The following is a 22,193-nucleotide window of genomic DNA, read 5'->3' as shown; positions in this document are numbered from 1 at the left end:
CTGATCAATAATTTATCGAAAATGCAAAACACATTCCTGAAAAGAAATATGTTTCTGTTGCATAAATACAGCTTAAAAGCAGAGACTTTGCGGAATGCTCTGACCATCAAAACAAACAATAAAAATAAGGAAGTAATCCACTTCCTTTGGCAAAATTTGACATACTCTCCTAAGATGGCTACAGCAGCGTTGTTGAATCAGGCCAATAAGAGTTCCACATCCAGGGTATGGAGTTCGTCATCTGCTCCCTCGACAGCCGTTTCGACAGCACGAGAGACGTAACACTCCACTTTGTTGAAAGTGTGAGGAGATGTACTAAATCGGTTTCACAACTTTGGCTCCTGCCAACTTCTATTCATTTTACCTGCAATCTCTGACGCTTTCCTTTGGCAGGTTGTGTTCAGGTAAGGGAACTTCGACAGGCCTTACCGCACGAAGACACATTACACATTCTTTCATGGGCTTTGAGAGCTTGGACCTCATATCTCTAGAGACCTGCACACACACATACACATACACACACACACACACACACACCTTATACTGGTCTGGTTACAGAGTTCAGCAGGAATTGCTGAACTAAGGAGTTGCAACATCAAATGCAGCTCATCAATTTAACTGTGTAGTCACTCTCTCCTCGAAATGACTCTTTGGGGATAAACATTATCTTTATTATGTGAACAAAAACCAATTTGCATGTACAAAGACAGTTTATAGCAGGGGTTCCCAAATATTATTGTCTTGTGACCCCAAATTAATGTTCACAAACTTACATGACCCAAACACCCCCCACACACACACACACACACAACCCCAACAACGCACCCACACACACACAACCCCAACACCCCACCCACACACACGCACGACCTGCACACATCTACATGTTAAACATGTAGTGGCCTACATTCACATATTTTAAAGAGCCAAAAATTACATTTTATTCTTTTAAGGATTTATTTTCAGGCGACCCATTCAATTGGCAAGGAGACTGCAATGTTTTATACAGTCTATACTGTCCCATTCTGCAATAAAATATTCCTGATTAGCAGTTTGGGCCACAGAAGCTCTTGAACTTACGAGTTAATTTGATGTCAAATCTAACAGTCACCACAGAGCGGTTTACAGTGTATAGGAATTCTTCAATAAAATAATGTCCTTTTTTTTTTTTAATGTCATCTGGTGGGGGGGTGTACCACATGAGGCAGGTTTACTGGGTTAGCTGGATAACTGCATGAACTGAGTAAAACCCAGAACAGCTCTTTTTACCTCAGTCCATGTTCCCGATTTGGGAGGGTTCCAGGTTTTACTCTGAATTTACTTGTAATCCTGCTTTGCGAAATACCCCCCTGATCTGATTGACAGTGCTGTATGGTTACTTTGTGGATCTTTACCAGAGCTGACCATCTGTTAACATTTAACTAGTATGAAGGTTATACAAATTAATTACATTGAAGCTTTCTCCTAACTGGCAGGCTAATAGGTTACCGAGTAATATACCGTACATTATGTCATATATAACTCTTTCAGCTGGCTGCAGAGAGTACAATTTATGTTCTGCCAGGTAATTATGCAACCGGGTATTAACCTGACACACAATGAAATGACCTGATAGTCCAAGCTCATCCAGATCGACTCAGCTGTACACACACTCAATGAACAGTAGAGTGACAGATGGGAGAGAGAGGTTCATACTGACTTCCCAGTGCTGCTATAATGAAGCACAGTCTGTAAGTGACAGAGACTCAGACTGACTTCCCAGTGCTGCTATAATGAAGCACAGTCTGTAGGAGACAGAGACTCAGACTGACTCTCCAGTGCTGCTATAATGAAGCACAGTCTTTAAGTGACAGAGACTCAGACTGACTTCCCAGTGTTGCTATAATGAAGCAGTCTGTAGGAGACAGAGACTCAGACTGACTCTCCAGTGCTGCTATAATGAAGCACAGTCTGTAAGAGACAGACTCAGACTGACTCTCCAGTGCTGCTATAATGAAGCACAGTCTGTAGGAGACAGACTCAGACTGACTCTCCAGTGCTGCTATAATGAAGCACAGTCTGTAGGAGACAGACTCAGACTGACTCTCCAGTGCTGCTGTAATGAAGCACAGTCTGTAGGAGACAGACTCAGACTGACTCCCCAGTGCTGCTATAATGAAGCACAGTCTGTAAGAGACAGACTCAGACTGACTCCCCAGTGCTGCTATAATGAAGCACAGTCTGTAGGAGACAGACTCAGACTGACTCTCCAGTGCTGCTATAATGAAGCACAGTCTGTAGGAGACAGACTCAGACTGACTCCCCAGTGCTGCTATAATGAAGCACAGTCTGTTCACGTCTGCTTCTCTCCAGCTGGGTACTGATGAGAGGTCAAACACACAGGCAGAGCACCATGGGATTTAGTATTTTCTTTTTTTTTCTTTTTTCTTGGCGTTATATATTTCCAGCACTGCCGCCAGTGACAGTGACAGCGCAGTGAGTGGGAAGATGGACATTCCCATCGGATCCTTTCCCGCAGTCTCGGAATGTGTTCATTGTCCCTGAATACGATTCCATCATAGCTCTGTATGCGGTAACAGACGAGGCCTGGGTACAGCATTGGGTTTGTCAGTTGAGTGATTCTACTCTATGTTCTGCTTTATGTTCTGCCCCCCACACAGCTGATCCAGGGTCAGTCTGCTGAACCTTGATCACAGCAGTGACTGCTAGTCTGAGCTGATCTAGGGTCAGTTTAAGCAACCTTAATTACAACCCCAGCCTCCCTGGCTGGAGCTGTCTAGAGTCAGTGTGTGTGTGTGTGTGTGTGTGTGCGGACACACGTGCAAGTGCGTACATGCTGTGTGTGTGCAAGCTTATGTGCGTTTTCAGCATATAATATGTTGACAAGCACCAGTGAGTAATGTTCTCCATCATTCATATGTTGGGGGACACAGACTGCATTGCTGGAAATTGTTCCTGGCTTTGGACATTAATATCTTAGCACCCATATGAGCTAGCCGAGTGTAATTCAATCACCAGGAATTATATACTCTCAGGTCACCGCTACTGGAGGGAACGGCTCCAGGGTGATGTCTCACACTCCCCTTTCCAGGGATTGTGGGTTTCTGGTTCAGGTTTGTGGGGATTTGGTTCCGAGTCCAGGTCCGTGTCACCATGTATTTGTGTTTTATTGTGTAAGTCGGAAATGCACCAGACCAAAACACTGCTGTTTCCATTTCTGAATCATCATGTACTGCACGGTTATAACCACATGTTCACACTGCATCCAGCTGCTTTTTACCCCAGTTCTACTTGTATTGTTTGTTTTTGCAAATATTGTTTATATTTTTGATCAGACAGAATTATTCATCCCATTGCTTTGTTCTAGCCCATGGTCTACAGTTGATACTTTCAGTTTATTTTAGACTGTATATAGATCTAACATCAAACAACGTATTTTATTCCAGTGCATGCACAGCCATTGTGCGAGAATATGCTTTGAATTAAATTATGTATGGTATTTCCTTAAAACACACAACTAGGCAATCTACAATCTCTATCCAACACTAAAAGTACTAAGACTTAGAATTAAAATGATGAACATGATCCTCACACAGAAAAGTGACATCAATTATATTTAAAGGCAGCAATGCCCGAAATGGAAAACTAGTGTCTGTACTCCACTAAGATCAGGGAGCTGCAGATTCTGAAAGCTTTCATTTAAGCCTAACAGCTTGGATTCCAGTCATCATTGTCTTCAACTGAAGTAACACCGCTCATTTAGCTTCTGAAGACCAAGGATGTGTTTTTGTTTGATTTAGTTTTTTTGTTCCTGAGATAAAAGCAGGAAATGTGCAGTCCTAAGATTGGACAAAACCAGAGCTTAACAGCAGAAAGATCTTTTAGGACTATCACAAAGGAGCTACATTTCTGTTTATCATCTTGAAAGAAAAATATTGAAGTGTTTGGACCTCTCTCTTCCTTTTCAAGTCTCTGTATATTCAAAATGGCTTCCTTTTTGCACGGGGCAAAAACAAACGCCTCCCGGCTTGTCTTTCTGTTTTGCTTTTACAGACACACTGTGATGTTTCAGTGCGGGTCATTTTCACTAACAACCTGGAGAGAAAATACATCAGCCCCCCTAGCCACAAACACCACCCCCTGTGTTGGCCCATTTCCCCTCAATACCACGGCTGTATGGCACACAAATTTAAACACAAATTTTCACCCCCCCCAAATCACTGTCAGTGCTGCTCTGAATGAATTGGGACATGAACGGCATCCATTTTGCGAGCTCCAGGAACCCAGATCATACACTGTGGTTCCACTCAGAACATTCTTTTTCATGGTGTGTAAACATGTAATTTGATCATGCCGTTCTGCTTCGTACTGCAAAGGCCAGTGATTTTTGTCCACACTGACCTAATGACGATAACGTCTGTAGGTCACCTGTGTGTCTGTGACTGACAGGGCTGTGTGGAGACGACACTGCATAAGGCTTTTTCCCACCTCAAACTGACAGGCAAGGGCAGAAACCAAAATGAGACCAGGGGACCAGCGTTACATTCAAACCGAGAGCCCCCAGGGACTGAGGTTTGGTCCTTGATGTCACCAACAGGGAGAGGGAGAGATATTAATTTCTTTCACAGCATAAACAAATTAGTCTTCTTTCCCTTGCACTCATCCTTTGGGAGGAACATTAGTCCATAGTTCATACCCAAGCCAACACAAAGCTGGTAATAGGGTCAGAGAAGCCTGCTGCCCTAGATGTCCCTGTTCAGGTGTGACAGCTTCTGATATTTCCCACAGCAGCCCAGAGGATCGCCATGGAAATAAGGCATGTGACCTTTATGGCAATATCCTTACGGATTAAGTACCATATGCAGGTCTGTGTATTGTATTTTAATTAATCAACTCAACTCAATAAGTTAATACATCAATCAAGCCTGTGAGCATCAACATGTAACTGTATCCTTTATTTCTCCTGCTAATTGCAGTCTCCAGAATTTATACACTCACCAATCTTGCTCTACTGTTGACCGTGTCCTTATCTGTAACCATCCATCTCGTTACAGGATTACATCACTGCTTATATACCATGTTGGCAGAGTCCCTCTTTTTTCTGATCTACCATCTATTACAGTTCCCTATAAATGCTGTTAATCGAAGGCTGGCTTTGCAATGTTTTCTAATGAATCCAATACCACATCCTGTACCCAATCTCAGATTGTGTCACTGCCACCTGCATGCAACCTCCAAGACATCAGCACAGGAGGTAAGAGCAGTCGTCTGGCAGTCGGAAGGCTGCCGGTTTGATCCCCCACCCCGGGTGTGTTGAAGTGAACCGTTTACCAATCAAAGTCCAAGCCGTCAACAGGATCACATACAGCCCCACTGGGAGACTCTCTCTGCGGGCAGTCAGGAGTAGACGGGTGGGAACAAAACCGCTTAAACGGGTAGATGAGTCAGTTTGGCTTGATGGAGACTGGAGGCTGTTAATGAACAGGACAGGTTTAAAAAACAATTCCGTTCCCATTAGCCCCCCCGAGCCCTTGGCTCGTAACTCAACCGCCAATTTGGCGGATCTCTACGGCGTCCCCCAGGTGATGTATGGGGTCCCAGCAGAGGGGTGACTATGGCGGTTTGGCGGAATTAGGCCCGAAGACAAATGGGACTGATTTAAACCGCGAGCCGGAGGTGAATTACTACTTCCAAAAAAAAAAGAGTAGGGAAAAGAAAACAGCAAGCGTTCACGCATTCTCAGATCTCAAAAGGGTATGAGCCTGCACTTACTGTTAATTCAACCCCCCTCCCCGGGGACTGGTTCAATTCCACAGAGACTGACACATTTTCATAAGCAGAAAGTAAGAGAAACAGCTGCCATTCCTGATTGATAAAGAGTGTCCTTAGTTCCTGAGAGAAATGTTTCCCTGTTTGAAATCTACTCGTCCGCATTTGCCCCTTTTGGTTTTGCAACCTGACACAACATCCCCGGGTTCACCTTTCACACCTTACGCAGGTCATGCGGTCTCTCCCTGCGTTACTGTTCCCTGTGTCGGTTATGTGAGGGTACCTGGCATCTGTAAGCGAGTGCAACATTTCTAAAATAGCATCATCACCTAAAATCACAAATGTTACACAACCGCATGAAACTACAACCCGTGCAAAACACTGAAATGTGAATTTCATTTCATTACGTGCATAAGTTTTGGAGTGAAGACTACACTACAAAATGAACCTGCTTATTTTACCCTGTACTACTGTCGTAACACTATTCTATACTTCTCTGTAGTTTTCCATTTCCTATGTAACTAACAACAGTAAATTTAGAGGATTAAGATAATGGAGTGGTTTTTTTATGCACAGCATGGCTCATTATATTCTGGAAGCCGACATGAGGATAATTTCACTGACTACTCTGAGAGAATAATTCATTAATGTCTGGCTTCTGATTCCAGACGAGGAACTGGACAGAAGATAGGGAGACACTGTCCCATTTATTTTCTACTTAAAAATGCACCGTGATGTTTTGTGACATAATGGCAAGAGTCCCAGGCTCTGGAACGCACTCTAACGAGTCCTGCGGCACGAGTCCTGCAACGAGAGAGTCCTGCAGTCCTGTGACGAGAGTCAGTCCTGTGACGAGAGTCAGTCCTGTGACGAGAGTCAGTCCTGTGAAGAGAGTCAGTCTTGTGACGAGAGTCAGTCGTGTGAAGAGAGTCAGTCCTGTGAAGACAGTCAGTCCTGTGACGAGAGTCAGTCCTGTGAAGAGAGTCAGTCCTGTGAAGAGAGTCAGTCCTGTGACGAGAGTCAGTCTTGTGACGAGAGTCAGTCCTGTGACGAGAGTCAGTCTTGTGAAGAGAGTCAGTCCTGTGACGAGAGTCAGTCTTGTGACGAGAGTCAGTCTAGTGACGAGAGTCAGTTATGTGAAGAGAGTCAGTCCTGTGACAAGAGTCAGTCTTGGGACGAGTCAGTCTAGTGACGAGAGTCAGTCCTGTGAAGAGAGTCAGTCTAGTGACGAGAGTCAGTCTTGTGACGAGAGTCAGTCTTGTGACGAGAGTCAGTCCTGTGATGAGTCAGTCCTGTGACGAGAGTCAGTCCTGTCACAAGAAAGTCAGTCCTGTGACGAGAGTCAGTTATGTGACGAGAGTCAGTCCTGTGAAGACAGTCAGTCTAGTGACGAGAGTCAGTCTTGTGACGAGAGTCAGTCTTGTGACGAGAGTCAGTCTTGTGACGAGAGTCAGTCCTGTGATGAGTCAGTCCTGTGACGAGAGTCAGTCCTGTCACAAGAAAGTCAGTCCTGTGACGAGAGTCAGTTATGTGACGAGAGTCAGTCCTGTGAAGAGAGGGGACTCAGAGAAAGACTCCCAGGAAAAGAAAGCGCTGCTCAACTTGTATCTCGGGGAATCCAAAAGAGCACTTGCTTACTTCTTCCCAGGGGAAAAGTGGAACCCAGGAGTTGAACCCAAGACCTACTTGCTGAGAGGTTGCAGAGCTAACCACTGCACCACCCGGTGACAAGTGAACACAGGAAAACATAATATGCTGTAAAAACTGGAGTAAAGCGCATGAAATCACTCACTGAAATTTAGTTTGAATTTCAGCAGATTCTTGTAGAATAAATGAACAGGTGGCATCATTTGATAAAAAAAATGATCATAAGCATCTCCCAGGACACTCCCAGGAAGAGAGAGTGAGAGATAGAATTTCACGAGTCGTCTCTTTTGTCATTGTGTGTGCACACATTACATCACTGTCACATTAAGACCTTGAAAATGCCCCTGTGTGACCTCAAACACAGTGCGCAATAAATTTAATTAGCCGATTATTAACGACCCTCTCATCGGAGGTTATTAACAACCGTCTCTTCGGAATAGAGGGGGCCAATTTCTATGTTCGACATGGCCGGGTGTCACGGACAAAGGTGCAAGGGTGCTTGGGCGGGACAAACAGATTTACGTCCCATTGACACCATAACCATCACCACGAGGTTTACGATGGTCCAATATGGGGGCGTGTGGAAGACGCAAGCTTCGTGATGAACGACCTTAAGATCCACGCATGGATAGCTAGACTGTCAATCATACAGGTGACCCCTAGATGACACCTGTCATGAGTGCTGATGAGAGCAAATTCATCGCACCACTGAATTCCAGGCGCAAGGAGAGAATACAAACCGGTTATGGGGATTTAATCCAGAAAAGGTCTATGATCACGTACACAAAGATATATTTTATTCAGGTTTTATCAGGTATATGTAATTTTATGGCAAATTGCTACAGTTTACTGCAACCGCAAATACTGTGCAATTCAAAATGGTCACCAGACTGTGAAATATGCACACGCTTCAGAAATGTCACTCAAATACTTAACCTTGCCGGGGAAATGCTGTCAATAATTCAACACTGTCAGTTTCCAACAACATTTATGTCAGCCTTTTCTATCATGTGGGTGCATGTTCAATTTCATGAATGTAGAAAAACCATGTTTTTGTTCGGAAAACTCGAGCAAAAAGCTTTGAACAGGACCAAAGGTATAAAAAGCTCATCTCTGTCTGAACCTCTTAAGCAAAACTATAATTAAATTCCAAAACATAATTCTTAATCTATTTTTCATATGAATCTGCTTTGTTCTTAGCCTTTATTGATCGTTCTTCTGATGCAATATCCATCGCTAGCACAAGCGAATTGTACTAGCTAACAACAGAGATTTCAATTACTTTGGCTAAAATTGCTTCAATTCATATCACTATGGCTAGCGGCAAAAGTTCTGTTACACTCCTGATGAACAGCAAAAGTCAGAGTATAGAATTGAATTATATCTCTAAATGTAAATGTATCGTGTATTTTGAGAATAAACATAGAAGTCAAGACTACTTCCTTCCATTCCCTGTGCTCTTTTGGCTTATGAACTTTTTGTGGCTAACAATATTTGAATTTCTAAAAATAAAACCTGAAAACATTTCAATGTGACGAATGTGTGCCTATCACAGAGAAACTTGACTATTGACACAGAAAAGCCCTATACAGATGGAATCCTCTACTTAGCACTGTGAGACTGAGACTCGAGCCTTATTAAAAAAGACATGAAATCAATGAGGGAACATTGATGCCTGCCAACAAGCAGGTGGCTTCTGCCTACCCGGCTGAACTTCCACAACAGTTAATTAAAAAATCTATCCTTCAATGTGTTGAAATGCATTAAAATGTGTGGGTTTTTCTGCATTGTGTGGCACTGCTACATATGGTTCACTGTGCCTTTCAAACTCGCTTCCATCTTGCTAATTTCAGACAGAGCAGAGAGGAGTCTTAACTGGTTGGTTTTTTTTTGTGTTTTTTTAAGAAAAGTTGGACTTTTCTGTTTGATGTTCACATTTTAATTAGCGGTAATAACAAAGAGAGCAGGTTGCGTAATGACGTAATGACATTCTGACTCATACTGAGATCTGGGCAGCGTTGGCTCAATATAATCCTTGTGTTTGAGCCCGTTTTGGCTGCCCAGATAGTATCTGTAATGACCTATTGCATATCTGCTGTAATTTACATGCTCTTTGTGAACGTGTTCAGGTATTGCCCTAATAGAATACACTGTGTGCAGCCTGATGTGTCAACAGCGTGACTATTGTTTTCATGCTCTGATTAAGTGGTTGTTGAATTATTAATTGATATGAATGATTGTTTGACTCACAGTTTGAACGAGAGGCTGTTTTGACCCCTTGGTTTGGAGGACTGTAATGTTTAACATATGGAAAATAACTCAATATAAAAATAAAAAAATGTAAATACATACAAATCTCATACATTTGATAAATGATGCATTACAGCACACACAGGGCAGTGCTTTCACAGAGGCAAACAGCCAGGGCAGTGGCCTTGTGGCCTCAGAGTTCTTTGATTCCTGGGTTTACTACTGCCCTTGAAACACGCATTCAATCCCACGTGAACGATGAATGTAAACTATAGAAACAAAGGATTCAGACTAGCTGTCCTCTTCTTTTGATGTCCTATTTTTAGTTCAGTGCTGTATGGAACAATTAGCAGCTGAGGAAAGGGATGGTGGCACTGAGTGAGGTCTACTTGAAGTGTGGGGGAAGATTGATTTCAAAAAGCAGTGTTTCATTATAGAGATGCTTCATTTCTTTCTTTCTTTTTCATTTTCACACTGCCACACTGTTGCCATACAACCATTGCCTACCCCTAACCCTAGCTGGGATCCAACATTTTTAAACATTTTAACCTAGTGTCCTGCATCTTGCGATGACAAATGATGCCCTTCATTTTTAATAAGATTATGGAGTCACACATTTCAAAACCACGCAATGTATCATTTTTCAACAGTAAGCATTTGTAACAATGTCATCCATTCTCCAATGTTGCTTGTGGCTACTAATACTCCGCTCTTGTCATGAGTTTCTGTAGAAACCATGGCTGAATTATGCGGCATTAATTGGCTGTACATTTGCATTGCTTGGGCAGTGAAATATAACAGCTTACACAATTATTTTATTAATATAAGGGCCAGTGTTAAAGATATAGAATATTTACTATTAAAATTAGACCATCTCTGCATTATTGTTGAATACTACAAGACACATAACACAATACATATAATGGAGTTACAGTATAGCTCAATACACGATGCACTCAGTCAGGGCTACATACAAATCATGAAAAATATAGTATGACTGTATTATTTCAGAAACAAGAGTTTATTAGTAACACCCACACTTGCACAGTAGATGCGCTCAAACACATACAACAAGGAATACGCACAAACAATTAGCCACTTGCTTATGAGATAAAACTGAGGTGATGGAATGTGCTCAGTATTTAGCTAGGAGAGTAAGGAAAACCTTCACCTGACAAAACATGGTTCATATTTATATGCATCTGGGTATCATTTCTTTCTTTCTCTCGCACACATTTGAGCGTGACAAGCAGATTTAGGGGCATGGATAATTAAATGTTTCTTGTTTCCTGGCCCAACCCTCCTAGGAGCAACTGTGTTGGTATAAAATAATATAATATTCCCATTTTTGATCATACAATATAGGTCATTACATTCATATATACCAAAGGTGTAAGTAGATTCACCATTTACCTTTTCTATATATCATATCAGCAATGTCCTGTTTCAAAGTTGAAATGTGTCATCACAAGGTAAAATGTCCAGTGTTATTTCAACTCTAAACAGCTAACAGATTAGTCCAATACGGACCATATGTACTGTAAGGGCTGAGTCACCACTGAACATTTTACTGTGCATTCACCTTCATGCTAGCAAAGTGATCAGCAGGGTCTCATGGCACCTGGGTGTTTTCCCTGGACATATTCATTGATTAACATTGCAATGAAAACCATTGCATTCAATTGCCCAGATGGAGAGGCATTCGTATATGTCTTTACCCCAATGCCTCATTTTCCCAGACTGCAATGTGCAGCATTTACATAATTCCAGGCCCAAGAGACACAACGGGCCTCATGGGACATAGTGTCTTCAGTACGTTGAGCAGGAATTTCCAGAGAAACCGCTTTCTTCTTTCAGTATATCCCTCCAATAGTGATTGATCTTCAAACTAGACCATGGGACATATTTGGGTAGCTGTAATGGATCGGCTGTGTGCAGTAGCAGTTCAGGTGGTTGAAACTGTTGATCTAATGCACCCGTGAGCGTGGTAGAGGAATTAAATAGCCTAGTAAACATCCAAATGCATCATTTGACAATTTGATCACACTTTACGGGAAGTGTATATTCTCTTCATGAAGTATTCATACAACCTCCAACAATACAACACTCTGTCTGCATAAATCATTCATAAGCGTTTGCACAGGAGTGCCTTGCTTTAAAAATTGCGTGACACTGTGCGTTATGTTTATAAGTGAGAACAATGTTTTGCCTCGTATCCACTGTCATCATTCATAAAAGATTATATTACCCCAACAAAGCCTTATGAAGGATTTAAGATCATTTACTTTGTGCAAAGCGTGAGCAGCAATGTAAATATGGATGCCCTAGGTTAGGATACTTGACAAGTAAATCAATACTACACTGACACGCCATCGCCTTTTCTCAGGTAGTGAGAAGAAAGCATTGCTTTGATCCGGTTTCACTTTGGAACATTGAGAATTTAATTGAATATACCTTATTAACATCTGGAAAGTAATTGCTATTGAATCTGGGAACAACTCGATGAACACATCTGTGATAAACCAAATCAAATGACTCAAGGGACTGAAATGCGCACCGTTATTCATAGTATTACGATTACGTCAAATGAATAGCTGGGCGCCATATTATAATAGTGGTACACTAACCGCTCACTAACGCGAGACTGCCCACCACTGTGTGGAGTAGAATTATAAACATGTAAAATTACAGATTTTTCTGTTCACCTTTTTCATTGAAAATGGTCACATGATCTGCATGCCTTGACAGAGGTTAGTATTTTAGCCCACTGTCTGAGCTTCAGAAGTGGGCTAAGCCATCAAGATGACCTTTTAACTGGCTGCATTCTTCAATCTGAAGAAGATGGAAGTGGCGATTAAGTACCTCTAATTAGTGAAACGAAGAAGCACTTTTAAGAGCTAGCAGCCTTACTTATTTTTTCACTACTCAAGCATTGCATGCAGGGCTCTTGTCTTGTGGGATGAAGAGATCAACCAACTGCATCGCCTTTTCTATGAAACACTGTACGTGCCTGCCCTCTCATGCCAAAGAACCAGAAAAGAGCTGCCATGTCACCATCAACCGCAAACAAGAGCAGAAGTGGCGATGAAAACTCCTGAAAAACAATACAAGTGAAGTGAGGAAAAAAGTCTGAAAAATGATGGATGGTGATGGCGGATGATTGATGGATGGATTATGGAAGATGATGATGATGAAATGCACTTTATAGCGCCTCTCACCTCATGGTGTTTGCTATACAGAAAACGAGTGTCTTTTCTACACCACCTACCATCAGTACATTGCTTAATATAATCATCTGGTGTTTTGTAGATGATTATATGAAATTTGAGATTGTGATGTCCAATTATTTTAAACAGCGACACAGTGAAAGGTAAAATGTCTAAGTGCAGGTCTGTTTAATGGCATAACGGCTGGAAACGGGTGAACTGTGGCATCTATCGCGGTGTTTTGTTGAAGCTGAAATGCTAAAGAGGAACACATTGGATATGTCTTAAGGCAGAAGGGGCATAACGATGGTGAAGTCGACCGTGCACGATTTAGAGATTGCGCCGACGCGTGATTTGTTTGTTGCGTGTCTTCAGTCAGTATTTGTGCATCGGGGCGTCTCGTAATAGACCTAGGGGCACACGACCGTTCCCCTCTCTCCGTGCCCATATGGTGCGTTTATGAACGCGAGGCGCGGTTATGTTCACATCGTTTCTGTGGCAAGGCCTTTCACGGTCTCTGCTGCTTGCCTGAATTACCACCGATGTGCACAGCGCCTCCTAGTGGGGGAACCGCTCATCTGACGAGTTTTCCTGGTGACCTATCCACCTATCCAAATGAGTTTGCTCTGCCTGCATTATGTACGCTCCGCCTCTCATAATCTTGCTTTGTTTTTGTTTTTTATCCATTTAGTGCATCAAAGGAAAATAAAGCGGCTCTGTCCAGTAGGATTAAAAACCGATGAGGATGCTGAGATATGGCCAATAATTTAGAGTGTTGAATGAATCCATAAATTAATTAGACAATTTAAAAACGAGATTCATCATAGCAGACGTAATGTATTTTAAAAATGTTGAGAATAAAAACACAACAAAGCTTTTCATTTTTTTAAAGGCTTATTTCTATTGTGGTCCTCTTGTGTATTCTTTGCTGTGAATTTCTATAAATTGGGTGTCATACACTGCCTTTGTCAGACCAGTTCTACAGTATCACACCCGGGTACTGAACTTGAAACTATTGAACAAGCGCATTGGAAACTCAACTAAGTCTGTTCTTGGAATTAAAAGTAAGAGTTATAAAGAACGACTATACTCCAGGCAAAGCTAAACGAGACGAAGGGGGGGATTTCATTCAAGTTGTTAAAATTCATAAAAGTGTTTAACAAGGTCTGTGTGTGTTCTGTGAGCAGAAGGAGAGCATAGGAGGAATTCTGGATAAATTCTTTCAAGATGCCTTTTGCTAAGCCACATCTATCCCACTCCACGTGGGCTCATATCGATAGACTATGCCCCCAAACATTGGCCCTGGATCACTTCCAACTTTTTAATACCAGGTTTGAGCTTATGGATTAAAGTTGGGTAAAAATTAACTTGGGAGTGTTGTTTAGGGCCAGAAAGTGGTAGAGTAGATTCTATCACACGGACTGACTCTAGATATGACCCCAAGATCCATTTCACTCACTTTCCCAAAATAAAGACTGTGATTTGGAAGTAAGCTGACCCTGACTGTGTACAGCAGTGTCTGTGCTTTCAGGCATAAACAACAAGCTCAACAACGTGAGCTGAGAACAATGCAAAGAATGTGAATCATCATAAACTTCCATCCAGATATGAAATAAGAAATATTGATATGAACTATAGTTCCGGGACTTCTGAGTAGCACTATCCACAGCCCGGGAGGCCACCGTGTCAATGTGTATGACACACAAAAACTGAGCCCCTCACAAGAACTAAAATGTAGAGGACTACAAGAAGGCAAACCAGGACACAGAAAGAATCAGTTCCTGTTCGCTGCTACCTTCCGGCCAAAAATATACGCTGCTGTCAGAGTATCCGAAAGCAGAAACCCCACAAAGCACTGAAATAGCTGCTATATAAAAGGTAAATGGCTACTGCGTAGGACACAACTGATACATCACCCAATGACAAGCCCATATTTTCTTGTATACGAGGTGACTGTTTTCAAATCTCCCCCCATCAGCTCTTATTTGAAAGATGTCATTGTTCTGCATGTTAAACCCATGAATGGCGAAGTCCCATTTCTTCGAATAATAACCTGGACAATATTTCCCAGCATCCCTAGTGATTTTCCTCCTTGTTAACCTTTTGAGGTACACAAAGGATCCCCAGCTGAAGAATCCAACAGGAGAAATTCACGAGAGCTTAATTAGGCGCAGCTTAATATACGATCCCATATCCTTACCTAATTTGGGCAAGGAGTATTTCACTTTGAAATAGTCTTCATAGAACTGGAGGAGCTTCTTGGTGATGTTTAAGGCGTAGTCCCCCGAACCCCTTTCGATGGCATTCGGCCTGGCGTATAAACGTATCTGTGCATGGGAGAACAGTATTAGTTCACTTATAGTTCCTTTTTTTTGTTCAAAAGTTCATGGCATTTCTTAGTTTTTCTATAATTAGAACTGATTCTTAAGCCAATCTAGCTATGCATTCCCCCCCCATTTGTGATTACGTTATTTATAAAATAATCACAAAAGTCACAGAAATCTGACAGTATGTATAGCATAGTTCATTTTAAAGCTCTTTGTGCTCCTTGAGGGCAAAAAAAAGCCTGATCTTCATTTTCTTAATTGCTCGGTCTCGGAGTGCCTTCGCAGCAGCGCGTGAGACCGGACTGACGTAGCGTCTCTCAGAGAAAGGGTGACTCCACGTACCGCCACGCCGCTCTCCGTGAAGGTCTCTCTGTAGGTGAAGTTGCAGACGGCCCAGGCGAGGTAGTAGGTGGACATGCGGGGCGTGCGGAAGAAGTGGTTGGTCACCCAGCCGTCCTCGTCAGGGACCGACAGCTCCACGGGCATGTTGGAGAGGGACAGGTACGCGCTCTCATGCCTCAGACTGATCTTAAAGATGGCCTTGTAGATGGGTTCGTCGAAACAGGGGAAGGCCTTCCGGGCGTGCGTGGGGGAAAACTGAGTGACGGCCAGGTACCTGCAGGTAACCACAATGAGGGGAGAGGTTGGACGTAGGATGGAAAAGACAGCAGATTCATTTATTTTTTTTATGTGAATGTCTTTTTATCCCCCTGATATTCTAGTTTGTTTTCTGTTGAATCATGCGGTTTTATCCTTTACTCTGTAAAGTCTCCTTGGGTTACATATAAACATGTATTATTATTATTATTATTATTATTATTACTATTAATGTAATTAATATACAGCACATTTCATATCACCAGTGTTTTGTTGTGGGCAGTCAACGTGGAGGAGAACAGCGACTCCCCCTTCACATATCTGTCCATAAAATCCCCCTTCACAAAGTGCCCACAGTTGGTTGGACATGCTTTATAAAGCCTGTAATTAGTACAATCAATTTATATCCATAAAGCCATCAAGGATTCATAGCCACTGTATGAGAAATGGCTTTCCTAACATTGCCTCAATGACAGCATACAGTACAACAGAAACATAAAAAAGCATTGCCCTTTTAAGGACTTTGTAAAGGGATATTTCGCTCTGTATAACATGGGTAATTTTACACTTGCATAGCGTGAAAAATGGCAACGTTGGCTGTCCGTGCATTCCTTCCACTTGTCAGGCTCCCGTTTCACTCCCATTCATTCCGAGGACCTTGCCGGAATTAATAGTTTTAAAGCACAAACTAATAACAGAGGATAATACATAGTAATACTAAACAATGTATAATTTCATAGAAAAATGTCCAAAGCAATTTGCAATCAACACTCGCTCTCGCTCTCTCGTGCGTTCTCGTTTGCAGGCGTGCTTTCCAGTGGCATTCACTGGGCCTGGGGTTCATTTGGAATAACCCGGGATACCCTTGAATAATACTCTCCTTTCCAGCTTTCCTGCTTATAAACGAGCAAACCGCTGTCCCCCTCTGGGGAAATACATGCCACACTGCCGCTGTCTGCGTATGCAAACAGGGAAGAAGACAAACAGCGGTGACAATTACCCAGCATCGTGAAACAATCTGACAACGCGTACCCTCCTCTAGGTCCGTGACAGATATTGATTCCTCCAGACAAAAGTGTTTTCTGCCTGTGCAAAGTGGCCAAATCTGGGCGCGCGCGTTACTCGGTATTCTGCAAATTACCGTCGCTGACAGTGTTTTTCTCCCCAGTTTGGGAGTCATCATCACTCTTCCCGAGTCACTGCTGGGCCACCCACACCTGCCTAAGGAGCAGTGGTCTGGCGTGAACTCCGCTGCCAAACGTTGGCCTACAACCAAGGGATGACCAATCCTACAGGGCACACGGCACTACCAGCCAGGATCAAAGGAGAGGTCCACGTCTTCCTGCTGATGAAGCCCAGTTGGATGCTGGGAGACAGCGGGTCCCTGGAGTCCTCGAGGAGCTTGAGGAACTCTTACAACTCACACCAGCCCCACTCTCGCTGGGATGAATCCAGCTGTGTAGAAGTCCTCAGCCTTGAGTGTGTTTATATGTCAGTTGTCATTATGCGAAACGCCTAAACAATTTCCATATCAAAAGAACTGCTATTCTTGTTACGACGGGGCGACATTGGCTCAGGCGGTAAGAGCACTGGTCTGGCAGTCGGAGGATCCCTGCGCAACGGCAGCCAATAGCTGTTGGGAGCATGAGCTGAGAGTGTGTGAAGGGGTGAATGAGAAGCATCAAAAGTACAGCGCTTTGGATAAAGGCACTATATAAATGCGCTATATGAATGCCAACCATCTACAATGTAAAATGGTACATTCTGTAGCAGCACAGAAGCATGGTTCTGAGATGCTAACAAGACACCTAATTTCATACAGAAAACAGAAGTACAGTATGCTATACCAGAGGTTACAGGTAAATCCCTTCAATAGAGTATGACTTGCTTCACTTATTTCCTTAAATCCGTATCTTGATCTATTTTTATAGATAGAGCTATGTAGAGAAAGACATGTTTAGCATGTTCCATATTTCTTGGTTCTCCCAAATGAGGTACTCTGTCTGCTTGGTTGACGTGTATCACGGGACAAGGAGAGGTACCTGTCGCATTAGCACAGATTGATGTTATAATGAAGACAGCAAGAACTGTGGGGCAAGTCACCGTGGAACATTCAGGTTCAAGTTCGCTTAGTAGCACAGAAGCACATTAGAAGGGTTCTAGCTCCAGAACATCAGCTTCAGACTGCTTAAAACAGCCAGCAAGACTGCCTGACATAATCCAGCAGAAAAACAAAGAAAATTGGGACCACTTAGTGAAGGGAGACTAATTACCTTAATTAAATGTTTGAGGAAAATGTGAACATTTTAGAAACGTATCAATCACACAATGCAGCTCTAACTTATTTTATGTGCAAATTCTCAGGTTTGCAGTTTTGGCAGATTCAGGCATATAAGTATTTAAGTTTCATTCACAATTCCAATTCTGCACCCAAGCCTGACCAAGGATCAGATCAAATCTGTTCGTTCTAACAGTGGCCTGGGTAGGATTAGGCCAGAGTTTCTGACTGATCCCAGTTCAGCTGCCTGGTCTAACCAAGAACCAATTAAGAGCCTAAGGGAGTGTGAGTGCCTCGCTGGGTACAGGGCAATTACAGGCCAGCTGGCAGCAGGGTCTGCTCCACTGGGTTTGTGGGCCGATTAAAACCTGGTTCAGTACCGGAATAACCTTCAGTGCTTGACCTTCTAATGACATGCACCCATCGTAGCTTGCTGGGGGCCAGTGTAGAATAGCTGTTATGGAAGAGTTTCTGTAATCCAGAGGTCGCAGGTTATATTCCGACACAGGGCACTACAACTGTACCCTACTTAACCTGAGGTGCTTCAATATGCAGTATGCACATACAGTACGTAAAATTGTGTTAGGGGTAAGGTAAAAGGATATGCTAAATGCCAGTAATGTTAAAGGGCCATGTGCTGCCACTTTCATAATTCTATTCCTCTTTTAGGTTTATTTTGAGTTTCAGTTTGTGACACCTATAAGACTGTTCTCAGTAAAACGAACTGTAAACTAATGTAGGCATAATTGTCTATTTTAAAAAATTATCTGTGTAGAACTACCCCTGCTGGAGTGGTTATGTATGAACATCAACGGGGCCTTTATAAGATACTTAAGAGTAAAAATAAAGTTTAACATTCTATGACACTCACGCTTTTAACGCTTTGGCTGAATGTCAATTACCACAGGTGTCAATGTTGTGCAAGCCAAGAAAATAAAACCATGAAAACCAAATTCCTAATTTGAATTTTTCGTTTGTTAGTTTATTACATGTGGACAAGCAATGTTGCGTAATGTTTCATGCTATGCTACTTTAGGCAGACGCGGTTTTATACGCTTTTATTAATGTTAAATACTTTGAGGAATAATCGCCTCATAAACACTGATCTTAGCCCACGCAAGCGTAAGAGTATTTGGACTAATCTCGTCGCTGGACTGGGAAAATCCGTGATAATAGCCCTTCGCAAATATTTTTTATGCATGGTATTTCAATTGAAGCGCGTTCCTTAGAAGATTCTCTTTCACATTATAGCCACCGTACTGTTTCATCTGCTATGTGTGCTATGTTGAATAACTAATCGCATGGTGTCAAGTATCATTTCATATTAATGAATACATCAGGACCCAGTGGATGCTATTTCAAGTGATTTGTGAATTATTGCGCAACGAATGGAAGCGGCGACGACAAGGCATCGGTTTTGTTAAAAGAACGATGCTGATTAGAATCGTTCAGTTGAGCCTCTGAGGGAAATACGCAACGATTACGAATGGTAAATTATGACTTCAATAGTCCGCGTATTGGGATGGGATAATTTCCTTTTTAGTGCATAATCTAAAATAATAAATACGTACATTGTAGGCAGCAGGATTCAGCAAATGATACAATTATATTGTGTTCGTGGCAGTAGGTTAAGGAAAGACGAGTAGCTCACGATTCCAAAAAATGTTTACCGAATTAATTTATGGCCATGAATTTGATTTGTGATCAGAAAATGAACAGTATGCAAACTTTATAATTGACTCCATAACGTATATGCCTATATCTATAGCCTAATGGCTTATATTGATTCCATAACGTCTGAATGTATTCGTGAGTTAGGATGGATAGGCTAATCCTAGAGAGGGTCAAGACCTTGCGCAACTTTTAGAGATGGTAATGAAACCACTGCACTCCAGCCAGGGAAACGATAATAATAATAATAATAATAATAATAATAATAATAAGTTAGCTTATTAGCTAGTTCAACTTCAAGTCAACTAACACTTACTAGGGAGCAATCCTTATTCAAGATAAGCTACAGTACGCTATTTATCCTCATATGTGGTCATTTAAGATAGTCATTTAATATTACGGACATGAAAACGTTCATTAAACACAACTTGCACAATATAAATAGACACATCTATTTTTTTTTTAATTACCTTCTTTCTCCGTGCAAAACATAAGAGCTCCGGAAAAATCCCAAAAGTTCGTTTTCTATTTGGGCTTCGAATGTAATGTTAACTTTGTAAGTTCTCTGTGGCTTTAATTCCCGGTGCAAGGCGATGACATAAACTTGGTTTGACGGATAATGAAACTGACGGTGAATCCGTATGACGCCCGGCTTTTTGTTATCCGAATACACCACCGCCTTTTCTACTTCCAGCCTGTCGGCGTGCAGGACGATGAACTTCGTGGGCTTCACGCACTCCACTTCTACGTTAACTTCCCCAGAAAACGTGAAGTTGTCCATGTACACCGAGAGCTTCAAATCGTAGGTTCGTGGCCGCAGAGACGTTGGTAATCTCAGCTGTCGCCAAGGCTGGACGTCTTCATCTCTTTGATTAAAATTAGCTTCCCGAGACTGGTTGAACTTGGTAGCAGACCCATTTGCAACGCGCGAGTTGCTCTCCCCTGCGCACTCTTCGAACCTGACTCCGAACAACACTGCGACGACGGTTACAACGATAAGTGTTAGGATGGAGATGGCGAACCCCAGGACAAGTCTTTTGTGCACGGTGATGTGCCGCTCGGTTGTCCTGGAACGAACCACCACACTGTCGGCCCATTGATCAGAAAGGCCTCTGCCGTTTCTCATCGAGTTCTCTTCTATTCCCATCTGTGTGAAAGATAAGGCTTTTCCGCGCTTGTCTTCCAGAGCCATACTCCGTTGAATATGACGGTTAGCCGAGAAACTGATAAAGATAGAAAGGCTGGAGCTCTTAGCTCCGGTAGCGGCAAATTACCACAGTCATATTTGCTCCGATTCCACGCACATTGAAGTAGAAGATATTGTGATGAGTAAACAATATATCTAGACAAAAGTATTAAACTTCCTTTTGAGGATTTTAGTTCTGAATCCTCATCCCGATCTTATATTGTTGAATTTATCCAGTAACATATTGGCGGTCTTCCTCGTTTTCTACAGTCTCTGAACAGAAAAGATAGCACACATACTGCAATCCGTTCCCGGGACTGATGTTGCTGCGGCTGATGGTGTGTGCCCACTGAGCGATGCACGCATATTGAGAAACACTTCGCACCGACAGACTATCAGAGCTGCGCTAGCAGACCGCGTCTGTTTGTATCCAAGTGCACTCCAAAAGCTGTCGGCGGATGTCAAAATACGTGAAAAGTGTGAAGTGGTACTCAGAAAGAGCCAATATCTCCGTCTTCACCCGCCCCTGCTCTTAAAATGGATGTGATGCAGGTGCGTAATCTGGATGCACAAACTAAAATGACCCTTTCGCAGGCGAAATAGTTTTTTTACGCAAGGGAAAAAGACTGACACCTTCAAGAGTTTTGTGTTATGGGTTTTGCAATACACAGACTCCCGGAGCACAAATCATACAGCTAATTGTGACGACGAGGAGACGGGATACGGCTCCCGGATTCGCTACCCCGCGAGCACTTTAGCTAGAATATTGATAGAACTCGTGATCTCTGACTGATGTAGTGTTGACCCGCCCCCACCCATGCACCGTTTTGAAAACACGCACCCACATGGACATGCATGCTTGTTATATAATCATGTTGAAAGTATATTTTAAACAGATTCAATTAGCATATCCGTAATTTCCTGTATACAATGCATGGTTATTATAACACAACGTACAAGTTCTGATAAGTGCAGCTTATTTGTGGCATTAGTTCATATTGGAGGTGTTTAGTAGCACTGTTACATTAGTATCTGCTTTGATTCTGGTCATGCGGTGTCATGAAATATTGTAGGTAATTATTGTAATGAAATGTAGGTTTTAGAGACAAGCACTTTAGAGGCCAATTTTCCGTTTTTATCAAGTTAAGCTTGAATAACGCCACCCTGTGGAGATTCTGCGAAATGAGATACATTTACAGCGGTGGTGCATCAGGTTGCACACCAATGAACGCTCAAAACTGTACAAGTACAGGAACGTTTTG

The 22,193-nt window shown here is 42.4% G+C and overlaps 1 protein-coding gene across 1 annotated transcript in view; it reads right to left on the bottom strand.

Moving 5' to 3' along the window:
• LOC133135343 (thyrotropin-releasing hormone-degrading ectoenzyme-like) overlaps positions 1-21,557 on the bottom strand; it is a 127,064-nt gene extending 105,507 nt beyond the window's left edge. The window contains exons 1-3 of the mRNA XM_061252272.1: positions 20,216-21,557; positions 15,542-15,815; positions 15,073-15,199 (exon numbers count right to left, since the gene is read on the bottom strand). Coding sequence (XP_061108256.1) covers positions 15,073-15,199; positions 15,542-15,815; positions 20,216-20,937 — 1,123 coding nt within the window. The 5' untranslated portion in view covers positions 20,938-21,557. The remainder of the gene's footprint in view (positions 1-15,072; positions 15,200-15,541; positions 15,816-20,215) is intronic.
• Between the last annotated feature and the right edge of the window lie 636 nt (positions 21,558-22,193).

This window comes from Conger conger, chromosome 8 (assembly GCF_963514075.1).
Source record: "Conger conger chromosome 8, fConCon1.1, whole genome shotgun sequence".
NCBI lineage: Eukaryota > Metazoa > Chordata > Actinopteri > Anguilliformes > Congridae > Conger > Conger conger.
The sequence above is the reverse complement of the archived record's forward strand: the minus strand, read 5'-3'. Positions and strand labels throughout refer to the sequence as shown.